Source organism: Danio rerio, chromosome 23, assembly GCF_052040795.2.
Source record: "Danio rerio strain M-AB ecotype USA chromosome 23, GRCz13ab, whole genome shotgun sequence".
Lineage (NCBI taxonomy): Eukaryota > Metazoa > Chordata > Actinopteri > Cypriniformes > Danionidae > Danio > Danio rerio.
In genome coordinates, this window is record NC_141043.1 from 41,015,786 (window position 1) to 41,030,000 (window position 14,215).

Sequence of the window (14,215 nt, forward strand, 5' to 3'; positions counted from 1 at the left end):
TAAATTTTAGCTAAATTATCCGAATCTTAATCATATTTTTGCGTTGTTTTATATTGTAGTTTTTGTCTCATTCTTTCATCTTTATGTGAGTTATTGATTTATGTATTTAAAGATAATTTAATCTTCTTCTTCTTCTTCTTCTTCTTATTATTATTATTATTATTTTGTAAAAATAGTCCACAGGGAGTCTATTGGTAATACACTTAGACCAACGTAATGGCACACTAAGAGCACTAGAGGGAACTACTGAGCTATAGTTTAGTTCACAATAGCAAGAAAAGAACTGCGGTGAAGCGGTTGATTGCTGACCGACTCCAGACGACCTCCAGAGAGGTATTCTTACTTTTGGAGATTTTACTCATGGAAAATGTTGATTTTATAATACAATTTTCGAACTGTTTTACAGCATGTTCAACATTTAGAGGGTTATAAATTACCTGATGAACTTCTAAATAAGGCCTCAAACGCTATGACTGAGGATGAGTAAATGAATCATTAAAGGGACTAACGTAAAGTTAGTGTGTTTAGTCAAACATTAGAAAAGTGTCATGTAAATAGATGTGACACATGACGATGTGTCCTTCTAAGCAGTTATTTCCACTTATATAAATGATATATGCTATATCTATTCAGCTGAGTTACCAGCTCAATCTGAAATATTGTTATGGGGATTAAATGTTATGTTCATCTCTATGTACAAATCATGTAAAGCGGCTTTGACACTACAAAACAAACAAAAAAAAAACTTAAGAATGGTGTTGTTTCAGCTCATTTTAAATAAGCTGATAAAAATTTATGAATGTAAATTTTACCTCTAAAATGTGTAATTATGAAGCAGAAAGCTCCATTCTGATATTGTACAATAACTTAATGAATGCATTTATTAATTGTCCATTTAATTTGAGAATCATATGTTACACTTTGGCTTTTTTCACAGTAAAAAGCGCTACAGAAATGTATATATGGCGTTCTGTTGAAGATACACTGTGTAAACGTTATATAAAGTGAAACGCAGAAGGGTTTTGATTTATTAAGTATTAGCCTAGCTACATTACAAATGCCTGAATATGTTTTACAAAAACATAAACACAAAACGAGATGATTGGCTCTTTAAAAAATCATTTATTTTATTGTCATGTGTAGCTACAGACTATGTGGCAGACTTTAAAGTTTCCATAAAAACAAAACAAACGGTGCTTATTTGTGTTCGCCATTATGGCCTCTATTAATTTTGAAAGGGATAGTTCAACCAAAAATAAAAATTCTGAGTTTTTCCAAACCATTCATTTATTCATTCATTTTCCTTCGCCTTAGTCCCTTATTTATTAGGGGTCTCCACAGCGGAATGAAGGAGGAAACCCACACAAACACGTGGAGAACATGCAAACTCCACACAGAAATGCCAACTGACCCAGCTGAGGACTCGAACCATGCAGTGACCTTCTTTCTGTGAGGTGACAATTCTAACCACTGATCAACTGTATAGCCCCTTATTCCAAACCAGTTTGAGTTTTTATTTTATATATATATATATATATATATATATATATATATATATATATATATATATATATATATATATATGAGCAATATCACACGAGTAGCTGTGCGATATGGCTGTATATTGGCACTGGTGGGAGGCGTACGTTAGCACGAGATCGCAGGCCGAGTGCCTTAGCGCCCCCACCAGTGCCGATATAGATTGTGGATTTCTAGATTGTGATTTTCTAAATTATGGATTACATTGGGGCCCTCAAGTGACCGAGATATAAGCGAGAGATATATGGTCATATTTCAAAATTAAAGACCGTTTAGACTCACAAAATTAATAAAATAGAAATAATTAATGACATCTTGTGCAGCCCGGCACCAATTGATGCACAGACCGGTGATTGAAGACCACTGAACTAGGGAATAAAATGAACTAAGGCAACATGATCATTCTCCTAATTGTCCAATGCTAAAATTTTTTTAAATATGATGCTACAACCCCCCAGAGCTCTCGAAGGGCCCCCTTGTGGGCCGGGACCCCCCTGTTGGGAGCCACTGGCCTAGTGGACTGTGCGTGTGCACAGAGTAACTGTGCTGCAAACGACCTGAGTTCAAATCCCGACTTGTTAAAATACTCTGAAATTATTTTAATAATGTTACTTTTTTATGACCAAAACAAGACATATTTATTCACAAAGTGTTGTAATATATATATATATGAGCACCTTTCCAGAGCTCAAGGACACTTTACAAAAAAATGTACAAAAAGAGATGGTACGGACAGACATTGAAAGAAACAGCAATCAGTTGAGACAACATTAGGTTCAAAACATTAGAGAGTTCCAAAGTTTGGGTGCAATAACAGTAAATGATCTGCCCACATTGAAGAGAGGCGATACCGATGAACAGCAAGAAGGTCAGAGAAACGTAATGAGCCAGTAGGGATGTAGGGGACAAGCATGTTGCAAAGATAAGAGGGAGCTAGGTCGTTTAAGGATCTAAAAGCAAGAAGGAGATTTTTAAATTTAATGCAGAATGCAACTGGGAGCCAATGCAGGTCATACAAGATTGGGGTTATATGAGCAGAACGTTTAGTATGAGTAAGTATTCTTGTCGCAGAGTTTTGTATATATTGTAATCTGGAGATGAGGCTGGCAGGCAGACCAATGAAAAGGGCATTACAGTAGTCAATGCGTGATGAGACAAATGCATGGACGACAGTCTCGGCATCCTTGCTGCTGATGAAGGGATGCAGTTGGGCAATATGACGTAAATGAAAGACGGCAGATTTAATAACAGATTTAATACGAGACTGAGGAGAGTGAGGAGTCCAAGATTACACCTACATTTTTGACAGAAATAGAAGTGTTAATTCGGATGTCATACCACTGTTAAAACAAAACACGCTACAAGAACAGAGCATTTAAAAACTAACGTCTACAGCTGAGCTGCATCACCCTGGATTTGAACTTAACTCTGCTTGCTTGGAGTTCTTACCGCTTCGCTAAATCATTTGAAACCTCGACTCTTCAACATGGAGTTTAATACCTCAATTTGCTTAACTGTTTCTTTACTGAAGCTGTTCCAGAGGAATACATAAAAAAAATCACCACTAGGTTTCACTGTAGAGTCAGGTTTCAAAACCTTACCCACCACGAATGATCGGTTACGCCCCTTTCACACGGGGCGTCAGCTTTAATTCTTGCCATTCACTTTGAATGGGTGACGTCAGGCATTGCAGCTGCAGAAGATAGGACTTTCTCAACTTTTCAAGCGACGACGGAAGCGTCAGCCAATCAGATCGCTGTATGCAAATACACCAGCTAATTCAGTAGCCTTTTACGGACTAATTTCATTGGCTGACGCTGCTATGACTATCGCGTCAGCCCCAACTTCAGACACGCCTTCTGTCAAACGTTGACGCTGGAGCGCCGTGTGAATGGGGTCGATAAAGGGAATTTGGCCAGGACACCAGGGTTGCACCCCTACTCATTATGAGAAGTGAATATGGGATTTTTAATGACCACAGAAAGTCAGGAAAGTCACTATATTGGGGCATTAGGATTGAGCGCCCCCTGCTGGCCTAATTAACACCACTTTCAACAGCAACCTAGTTTTTCCCATGTGGTCTCCCATCCATGTACTGACCAGGCTCAGCCCTGCTTAGCTTGGGTTGCAGGGTGATATGGCTGTAGTATCTGTAGTAAAATACTTAGACACAGCTTTTCTATCATAGACTGTAGCCATCATGTGCTTTACCTGAAAGACTCTTTAATATGAGCTAAATGCCAATGGCTATTTAAAATAGAGGACAAACTTTTTGTTTCAGTTGGACAAACTTTATGTTTCAGTTGGACAAACTTTATGTTTCAGTTGAAATTATTTCACACATTGCAAATCTGCACATTTTCAAAGCACTTCAGGAGACTTTTAAACTGAATGCGTTCTCTCTTACCTTGTTTCACGAGGTGAATTATATATTCTTCATTTATGTATTCTTTTTTTAGATCTTTGGGAGTGTGGATCTGCTTTTGTGTAAAGTCCTTCAGCGTGTGTGCGGGGCAGCGGTTGGCAGTCTGGGCTGTGTGCAGGCCAAGGTGTATTTACAGGTGATTATATCAGCTAATCGGTGGATTACAGCATGTTGACTCCACACAAGACCCTAATCCTCATGGAAAAGGCAGCGTTCCGGCCCGTGGGATTTTCTCCATTAATCCCATCCTAGATTTGCCGGATCCAACCCCCACCCCACCTCTCCTACACAACACACACCAGCTTCTCCCCCCCCCCAACTCCCACATCTGGCCTTCTGGGGCTTATCAATGTAATCCTTCATTTTAGAAGAAGTTTATTATGCTTCATCGCTGATACACTGGACTTTAATTATAAAAATGCAGCTTTTCACTGCAACCCAAATGTAATTACACAACCTCAGTCGATTAGCTGATCTGAGTGTGTGTGTATGTGTGTGTGCACGTCCACACCTCATGCTACTGTACAGGGTTTAAGTGAACACTTTATTTCATGAGAACGCATTAAATGTTGCAGATTTGAATAGTATGATTTCTGAAAGATGGTGGGGGGAAGAAGTGTTCAGAAAGTTACGTTTTTAAGCTACATTCAAAAAATAGTTATTTTGAATCGTGCTAAGGTGGCGCGGTGGCTCAGTGGTTAGCAGAGTCGCCTCATGGCAAGAAGGTCACAGGTTCGAGTCCCAGCTGGACCAGTTGGCGTTTCTGTGCGGAGTTTGCATGTTCTCTTCGTGTTTGCATGGGTTTCCTCTGGGTGCTCTTGTTTCTCCCACAGTCCAAAGACATGCACTAGAGGCGAATATAGCTTTTACATTTGGGAAGGCAAGATCCAGGCGGAAATCCCAAAATAACAGCAGAGTTTAACTGGTTAAAATGTATGGAAAGAAATAAAAAATATGGTCTTAAAAGTTAATGAATTTCACTGTCTGATTCCAGTATTTACTGTGGGTTTGGGTTGTGTACATGTACTTGCAGAGTTTCTTATAGTCAGTTAAATGTTTGTTGAAGGAGCGGTATCAACAGATATTAAGCAGACAGTCTACTAATACTCAAACAGACCATCAAAATAGTGTTACCGATTGATAGGTTCCAAACAATTGGTTTGTGTTGGGACAATTGAAGGAATGTAGTTAACTTATCAGTCTTTACAAATTTAAGTTGATTGAACATAAAACAATTAAGTTGTTCCACAAAAAAAATAAATAAAAAATAAGAATGGTGTTGTTTCAGCTCATTTTAAATAAACTGATAAAAATTTATGAATGTAAATTTTACCTCTAAAATGTGTAATTATGAAGCAGAAAGCTCCATTCTGATATTGTACTATAACTTAATGAATGCATTATTAATTGTCCATTTAATTTGAGGATCATATGTTACAATTTTTACATTATAACATAGATTCCACCCCATGCCCCACACAAACTCCTGCTTCCTCCTAGTGACAGATGTCATAAAGCATCCTGTAAAAAATTGTCTGATTAACACAAAAGGGCACTTTGGCAAATCCAGATTACGAGAGCACTTTCCTTTATTAAACGCCGTCAATCCCGGCGCTCTCTGCAGCTCTGGGATTAAGATCAGGTAGACACCATTGTCTGTTCAAACAATCCCTGCGTAAAAAAAAAAACCCCAGCCGGCGGGATGGTGACGGTGAACACCAGAGCTCGCTTTAATCAACATCATCCTCTTTACAGGCCCCTAATGATTGGATTTGTGCTTGTATGAGGGAGAAAAATGAGAAATGAGGCATGTTTACGAGGTTTTCTGCTGCTTCACGACAAGCATTGGCCATATGGAGTGGCTCACCGTAAGAACAGATGCCTTCTATCAGTCTGTTCATGTCGCACGGCACGGTTATAGGCCAGCGATGACCTCTGTATTGTCGGAAAAGCTGCCAAGCAACATCTGGCATCATTAGGCACAGTGGTTTTAATCAGGTTAACGTGGAATATTATATATACGTGTGTATGGTTGATGCGGTTGGATATCGACAGACAACGAATTGAAGGGTTTTTTAGTTTGTTGTTAAAAGGATAGTTCATCCAAAAATGAAAAATTTATCACCCTTCATTTGTTACAAATCTGAGTTTCTTTCCTATGTTGAACACAAAGCCGGATCAAAACCTGTAACCATTGACTTCCACAGTCAGAAAAAAATTTATATGGAAGTCAATGGTTACCAGTTTTCAGCTTTCTTCAAATATCTTCCTTTGTTTTTAACAGTAAAACCTTTATGATTTATTTTATTCTGTTAAACAACAAGCCAGATCAAAAACTTGTAACCATTGACTTCTATAGTAGTTGTTTTTTTTACTATTGAAGTCAATGGTTACCGGTTTTCAGTTTCTTTCAAAATATCTATCATTGTGTCAACAGAAAAACCTGTAACCATTAAGTTCCATAGTATTTTTTCCCTACCATGGAAGTCAATGATTACAGGTTTTCAGCTTGCTTCAAAAAAATCTTGTGTATTCAACAGTTTTATGAGTTTCTTTCTTCTGTTAAACATAAGAGAAGCTATTTTGAAGAATGTTGGAAACCTGTAAATGCTGACTTCCATAGTATTTTGTTTTTCCTGCCATTGAAGTCTATGGTTACCAGTTTTTGTTAGCTTTTTTCAAAATATCTTCTTGTGTTCAACAGAAAAACCTTTATGAGTGTCATTATTTTGTTAAACATAAAGAAAGATCAAAACACAAAGCCAGATCAAAAATATGTAAGTATTGATTTCCATAGTATATGTTTGTCCTACTATGGAAGTCAGTGGTTACCGGTTTTCAGCTTTCTTCAAAAAAAATTTCTTGTGTGTGTAACAGTTTTATGAGTTTCTTTATTCTGTTAAACACAAGAAGCTATTTTGAGGAATGTTGGAGACCTGTAACCATTGACTTCTATAGTATTTGCTTTTCCTACTAAGCAAGTTGATGGTTACCGGTTTTCAGCTTTCTTTAAAACATATCTTTCTTTGTGTTTAACAGAAAAATCTTTATGAGTTTCTTTATTCTTTTTAACATGTAGAAAGATCAAAACCTGTAACCATTGACTTTCATAGTAAATGTTTTACTACTTTGGAAGTCAATGGTTACCGGTTTTCAGCTTTCTTCAAAAAAATCTTCTTGTGTGTCATTTACTTGATTTCATTATCCAAATAATTGTTAGTAATTATATTAAATAATTCATTTAAAACTTTAAATAGTAATTAAAAATAATTAAAACTATAAATGAATGAAGTGAATATAAGGAATTGGGTTAGCATTATTTGGATTTATATAATATAATAAATATAATATAATATAATATAATATAATATAATATAATATAATATAATATAATATAATATAATATAATATAATATAATATAATATAATAATAAACCACAAGTCCAAAGACATGTGGTATAGGTGAATTGGTTAAGCTAAATTGGCCGTAGTGCATGTGTAGAAATGAGTGTATGGATGTTTCCCAGCAATGGCTTGCAACTGGAAGGGCATCCGCTGTGTAAAACATATGCTGGATAAGTTAGCGGTTCATTCCACTGTGGCGACCCCAGATTAATAAAGTGACTAAGCTGAAAAAAAGAAAATGAATGAATAAATAATATAATATAATATAATATAATATAATATAATATAATATAATATAGGTGACACAGTGGCTCAGTGGTTAGCACTGTCACCTCACAGCAAGAAGGTCACTGGTTCAAGTTCCAGCTGGGCCAGTTGGCCAGAAGGAAAATGAATAAATGAATAATATAATATATTTTTTTATATTAAAAAATTATATATATATATATATATATATATATATATATATATATATATATATATATATATATATATATATATATATATATATATATATATATATATATTCATGCTATAGGTGAATTGGGTAGGCTAAATTGTTGTTAGTGTATTTGTGTGAATGAGTGTGTATGAATGTGATGGGATGCAGGTGGAAGGGTATCTGCTGCGTAAAACATATGCTGGAATAATATAATATAATATAATATAATATAATATAATATAATATAATATAATATAATATAATATAGGGTGGCTCAGTGGGTAGTGCTGTCGTCTCACAGCAAGAAGGTCGCAGGTTCGAGCCTCGGCTGGGTTAGCATTTTAGCATTTCTGTTAGCATTTCTGTGTGGAGTTTGCATGTTCTCCCCGTGTTGGCGTGGGTTTCCTCCAGGTGCTCCGGTTTCACCTACAGCCCAAAGACATGTGTTAGAGGTGAATTAAGTAAGCTAAATTGTTTGTAGTGTATGAGTGTGAATGAAAGTGTACGGGTGTTTCATAGTGATGGTTTGCAGCTAGAAGGGCATCCTCTGCATAAAACATATGCTGGATAAGTTGGCGGTTCATTCCACTGTGGCGACCCCTAATTAATAAAGGGACTAAGCCGAAAAGAAAATGAATGAATAATAAAATATAATATAGGGGCAGCACGATCGCCTCACAGCAAGAAGGTCGATGGTTTGAATCCCGGTGGCATTTCTGTGTGGAGTTTGCATGTTCTCCCTGTGTTTGTGTTGGTATCCCCCACAGTCCAAAGACATGCGGTATAGATGAATTGATTGGCCATAGTGTGTGTGAGTGTATAGGTGCTTTCTAGTGTTGGGTTGCGGCTGGAAGGGCATCCGCTGTGTAAAACATGTGCTGGATATTTTGGCGGTTTGTTCCGCTGTGGTAAACCCAGATTAATAAAGGGTTTAAGCTGAAAAGAAAATGAATAATATAATATAATATAATATAATATAATATAATATAATATAATATAATATAATATAATATAATATAATATAATATAATATAATTGTATTTCATTATAACTATTCCCATGATTTAGACAAATAAAGGTCACAATTTTATCAAATTAACATAAACGTTACCATCATTATATTAGATAAAAATAATACACTTCACATAAAAGAGAACCAGGCCACAGTTTTCTTTTTTTCCTGAATTACTTCTGCTCAGTTTAATATTTAAGCTGTTTTTCTGTTCTGATTCTCTCCCATTAGACAGAACATATGTCTGCGAGCTCGTAATCATTACTTAGGTGTTTTGAAAATTGAAAGTGACCATACGGCACAGTTTATAAAAACAACTTTCCAGAGATTACTGTTATTGTATCAGCCTTAAGGAGCTTATTGTCGTTCCAGCATTGTATTTTACAGGGGGTTAATGCACATGAAAATGAAATGACAAGCATATTACTTAATTAAATGGAGATCCATTTGGAAGCGCCAGACGCTGCCAGCTCGAGTTATGATGTAAACGGGTTGCGTTTACCACCATTTTTGCAATTAATCTGGTGTACTGAGGTTCTGACATACCTCCGAGCGAGCAGATGTCAAATCCCTGAAGCTGAAGTGATAGGTCGCATCAAAACGTAAATGTGCTATGTGCTCATACTGACACTGGAGGAAGAGTTCAGGCTTCTGCTGTGATGTTCAGCAAGTCTCACTTTTGCTATCGATGCTTTGAATAAATTGTATTTCACTATTATCAGGTTACTCCATCCACACATACAGTAGAGTAGGTAAATACAACCCCCATTCTGAAACATATATACACTCACTGGCCACTCTATTAGGTACACCTTACTTGAACCGGGTTGGACCCCCTATTGCCTTCAGAACTGCTTTAATCCTTCGTGGCATAGATTCAACAAGGTATTGGAAGTATTCCTCAAAGATTTTGGTCCATATTGGCATGATAGCGTCACACAGTTGCTGCAGATTTGTCGGCTGCACATCCATGATGCGAATCTCCTTTTCCACCACATCCCAAAGGTGCTCTATTGGATTGAGCTCTGGTGAGTGTATAGAGGCCATTTGAGTACAGTGAACTCATTGTCATGTTTAAGAAACCAGTCCGAGATGATTCACGCATTGTGACTTGGCATGTTATTCTGGTGGAAGTAATCCTGCTGCCAAGAAAATATCCGTTACACCATCACCACCAGCCTGAATTGTTGGTACATGGCAGGATAGATCCTTGTTATCATGTTGTTGATGACAAAAAATGTGACCCTACCATCGGAATGTTGCAGCAGAAATCAAGACTCATCAGACCAGGCAACGTTTTTCCAATCTTTTACTGTCCAATTTTGGTGAGCCTGTGTGAATTGTAGCCTCAATTTCCTGTTCCTAGCTTATAGGAATGGCACCCAGTGTGGACTTCTGCTGCTGTAGCCCATCCGCCTCAAGGTTGGATGTGTTGTGTGTTCAGAGATGCTCTTCTGCATACTTCTGTTGTAACGAGTGGTTATTTAAGTTACTGTTGTCTTTCTATAAGCTCGAGCCAGTCTGGCCATTCTCATCTGACTTCTGGCATCAACAAAGCATTTGTGCCCACAGAACGGCCGCACACTGGATATTTTCTCTTTTTTGGACCATTCTCTGTTAATCCTAGCGATGGTTGTGAGTGAAAATCTCGGTAGATCAGCAGTTTCTGAAATACTCAGACTAGCCCGTCTGGCACCAACAACATTCAAAGTCACTTAAACCACCTTTCTTCCCCATTCTGATGCTGCTTTGAATTGCTGCAGATCGTCTTGGCCATGTCTACATGCCTAAATGCATTGAGTTGCTCTCTTGTGATTGACTGATTAGAAATTTGTGTTAACATGCTGTTGGACAGGTGTACCTAATAAAGTGGCCGGTAAGTGTAAATGGGGAAATGTGCAACACACATTTGGCCTGCCAGAGTTAAGGAAGCCATCTTCCGGTAAAAATAGCCAATCATCAGCATTTTGAGTTTTTTAGGGAGGGGTCCATAGATTAGTTTGGGCATTACTGCAAAACTTGTCGTTATAGGAGACTAGTATGTGCCTGCTTTGCAAATATGCCTGGACACATCTAGAATGAATAAAAAGTCCCACCCATGAGTAATAAAAACACAAAATTACATTATAAATAAAATAATGACAACAAACATAAACATACAAACAATCATTCAAAATTCTTCAACTATTTAAACACCAAAAGCTTGGTAATATACATGCAGAAAATAACATATATTCTGTATTTTGTGGTTCACAGGGTGTTTTCTGTTTATGTATAGTTGTGAATTGCATTATTAGATCTTGATCTCTGCTCTGTCAACTTTTGATCCTGAAATTTTACACTGCAGATAAGCAAAGTCGCTTTAATCGACATTTTAGTAGTTTGAGACAATATATTGTTTAAGAAATAATATAAAGAGAAATAAAGGGCATGTATTTTACCCCATTTTTTACGATAAGTCTTTTGTGTCTTCTGAATATGTCTGTAAAGTTTCAGCTCAAAACACTCAATCAGATTATTTGTTATACCTTCAAGAATGTCAGGATTTTCTGCTTTAAACACTATGTAGCTGTTTTTGTGGCCTGTGCCTTTAATGCTGGTTCTCCCTGCCCACCGTTCCCGCGTGCCTGTCAGAGTGTGCCTCCGTCTCCGCCTCGGCTGTGTTAGATAAACAAGACAGATGAAGGAAGCGGATCTCACATTACGTGTGTGAGAAATACTTCAATAGGAACTTTTCCAATGATTATTTGATGTATTTGTTTTAGAGTTAATTCAAGCCTTTTTGCGATGAATCGTTGTATCAATCCCTAACTTCTAGATATTGCATGTATGCATCTGTCATAAGTGTAGCCAGTGTAGACTTCTTTCTCTATCTATCTCACACACAAGCACACACGTCGTTCTGCATCTTTCCATCAACATGTTCAAATAACACAGACATTGTAAACTAAGATGAATAACTCAGCATTTATTTTCAAACTATTGGTTTCAGTTTCAAATATGATACAGTAGCCTTTAGGCTCAACTCTAGCTTCTCTCTGTTTCCCTCAGTGTTTCCTTTATATAAATTACAGAAATCAGTGGTTTTTGAGGTCAAAATTTGTGTATATTTTCAAAGCAAAACAATAACAGAAGAATAAATGACAGATATTTTGACAAAATTAGCAAAAACCCGCTATAATATCAGTTGAGGTTAGTTGGACAAATCTTACTTTTTTCCCACCAAATCCTAAAGCTGACTAATTGAGGTATTTAAATGTTGAGGAACAAGCTCGTTGGCTGCTGAAGCAACAGCAACCAATCACCTGCGCCTATGTACAGTGGTTGAAAGCTGATTGGATAGGACTTATCAGTAGGGCCAGACGGAATCTGCGGACGTTTTTTGCTATTTCTGCGGAGAATTTTTGTAAAAATCTGCGGATTTCTTTGGAATTATTTTGGGAGTATCCAGCGGAGTATCATAACTTACACTTTGATATATTAAATAAAAAGTAATAAATTACTGAATAAAAACTGAATAAATTCTGATTTACACATTTACTCAAGTAAATAAACAGAATTTATAATGGGCTAAAAAAACTGCAGAAATCTGCAGAAATCTGCGGAATTCTGCGCGCGCAGATTCCGTGAGGGCCTATTTATCAGGTTCCATGACAAATAGAGTTTCATGACAGAACTTCTAGGGTGGAGTGAGTGTGTCAGTGGCTGAAATCAGCTAAATGAGTGTCCAGCAGCGAATGTTGTTCTGTCGAAACGTCCAGTGAATTCCAGTCATTACACATTAACAGATCAGCTTGGGAATCCGCCAAAATGAACAATACATGCTGTGATTCAGTGTTCAGCTTCTGGTTAACAGTAGTCATCACGCCTCGGCTACAAAAGATGTTGAATTAGCATTGTTTAATTGCATAAATGCATTAATAAGACATTTGTTCCCTCAATAGCAGTTAGGACTACATATATGGATTTTGCCAACAGACTTTTGCCAATGTTTATGCATATAAAACATTCATTTTGTGACAAGTCCTTATATTTGTTTATAAGTGGATTAAACTATATGGTGAAAGCTGCCACAGTTGAGACTAAAGAAATGAAACACTAAAAACTCACAAAAATTCATTCATTCATTATTCTCCATTTCAGAGATTTCCACAGCTGAATGAACTGCCAACTATTCGGACATATGTTATACGCAGTGGATGCCCTTCCAGCCGCTTCCCAGTATTGGAAAACACCCATACACACTCATTCACACCCACACTCATACACTACGGAAATTTAGTTTATTCAATTCACCTATACTGCATGTCTTTGAACTGTTAGGGAAATCCGGAGCACCTGGAGGAATCCCACATCAACATGGGGAAAACATGCAAACTCCAAACTGAAATGCCTCCTGGCCCAGCTGGGATTCGAACCGGGGACCTTCTTGCTGTGATGCGAAACAGCAACACTGCTAACCACTGAGGCACCGTGCCGCCCAGCTCATAAATAAAAAGGTTATTAATTTTATTTATACTTAGTTTTTAGTTTTGTATTCATATATTTATTATATGACAACAAACCTCATGGTTATTTTTAATTGACTTTAAAGGGTAGGCAAATTTTTCACTGCTGAATATGCCACTTAACGACATGCAACAAAATAATTACTAAATAGTTCTATTTTTATATATTCAGCTTTATAAGATGTCTATATATATATATATATATATATATATATATATATATATATATATATATATATATATATATATATATATATATATATATATAATGTACATATATTTAAAAATGTTAGCATATGTACTCTTCATTGAGCCTCATTAGTCTTCAGCGCGCGAAGGGTTAACAGTAGGAGGCTCTGTCTGCAGATTTGGGTGGAGTGAACTTGTCCAGTCAGTGTTCACTTTTCTTCTTCAGTAATTAGCTTGGCTTCCAGCAAAGCCATGCTTCAGCATCTTTGAGAAGAACACAACATCACGACCTCAGTACATCTGTCGTAAAACTACAGCGCGTGTTTCAGCTCCCTGTCAGAGATGAGCGAGATCAGTGAAGCGTCCTTACTGGATTATATCCGCTCCTCAGGAGGAAAAGTCAAAAATTCTGATCTGTCCAAAACATATAAGCATTTCATAAACCATAGCGATTTGCAACTACGTGGTGAGTAAATGAGATATGACATTTTCACATTCGCGTTTGGTTTCTTTACGTTACACTGAATGGACGCAACGCGTCATGGAGGCGTTCGCGCAAAACGCGTTTGTGAGATTAAAACATAATCTCAACTGAATGAAAACGAACGCGATAGTCTTTTTTAAATAAGTAGTTTTAATAAACTCCATTTTAACTTAAGAACGCCGACTTAACGCAACGCGTAGTCGTGACGCAA

The 14,215-nt window shown here is 37.0% G+C and overlaps 1 protein-coding gene and 1 long non-coding RNA gene across 7 annotated transcripts in view; both read left to right on the forward strand.

The window, feature by feature from the left end:
- The first annotated feature begins 253 nt into the window (after positions 1 to 253).
- LOC147838269 (uncharacterized) lies at positions 254 to 4,935 on the forward strand. The gene is made up of 3 exons (XR_015524077.1): positions 254 to 333; positions 1,315 to 1,454; positions 3,999 to 4,935. It is a non-coding gene; the product is annotated as an uncharacterized LOC147838269 (long non-coding RNA).
- Positions 4,936 to 13,744: 8,809 nt separating this feature from the next.
- LOC100331692 (ankyrin repeat domain-containing protein SOWAHA) overlaps positions 13,745 to 14,215 on the forward strand; it is a 61,646-nt gene continuing 61,175 nt past the window's right edge. For all 6 annotated transcript variants that reach the window (XM_087307786.1, XM_087307787.1, XM_087307790.1 and 3 more), the window contains exon 1: positions 13,745 to 13,986. In XM_087307786.1, the coding sequence (XP_087163912.1) occupies positions 13,863 to 13,986 (124 nt within the window). In that variant the 5' untranslated portion in view covers positions 13,745 to 13,862. The remainder of the gene's footprint in view (positions 13,987 to 14,215) is intronic.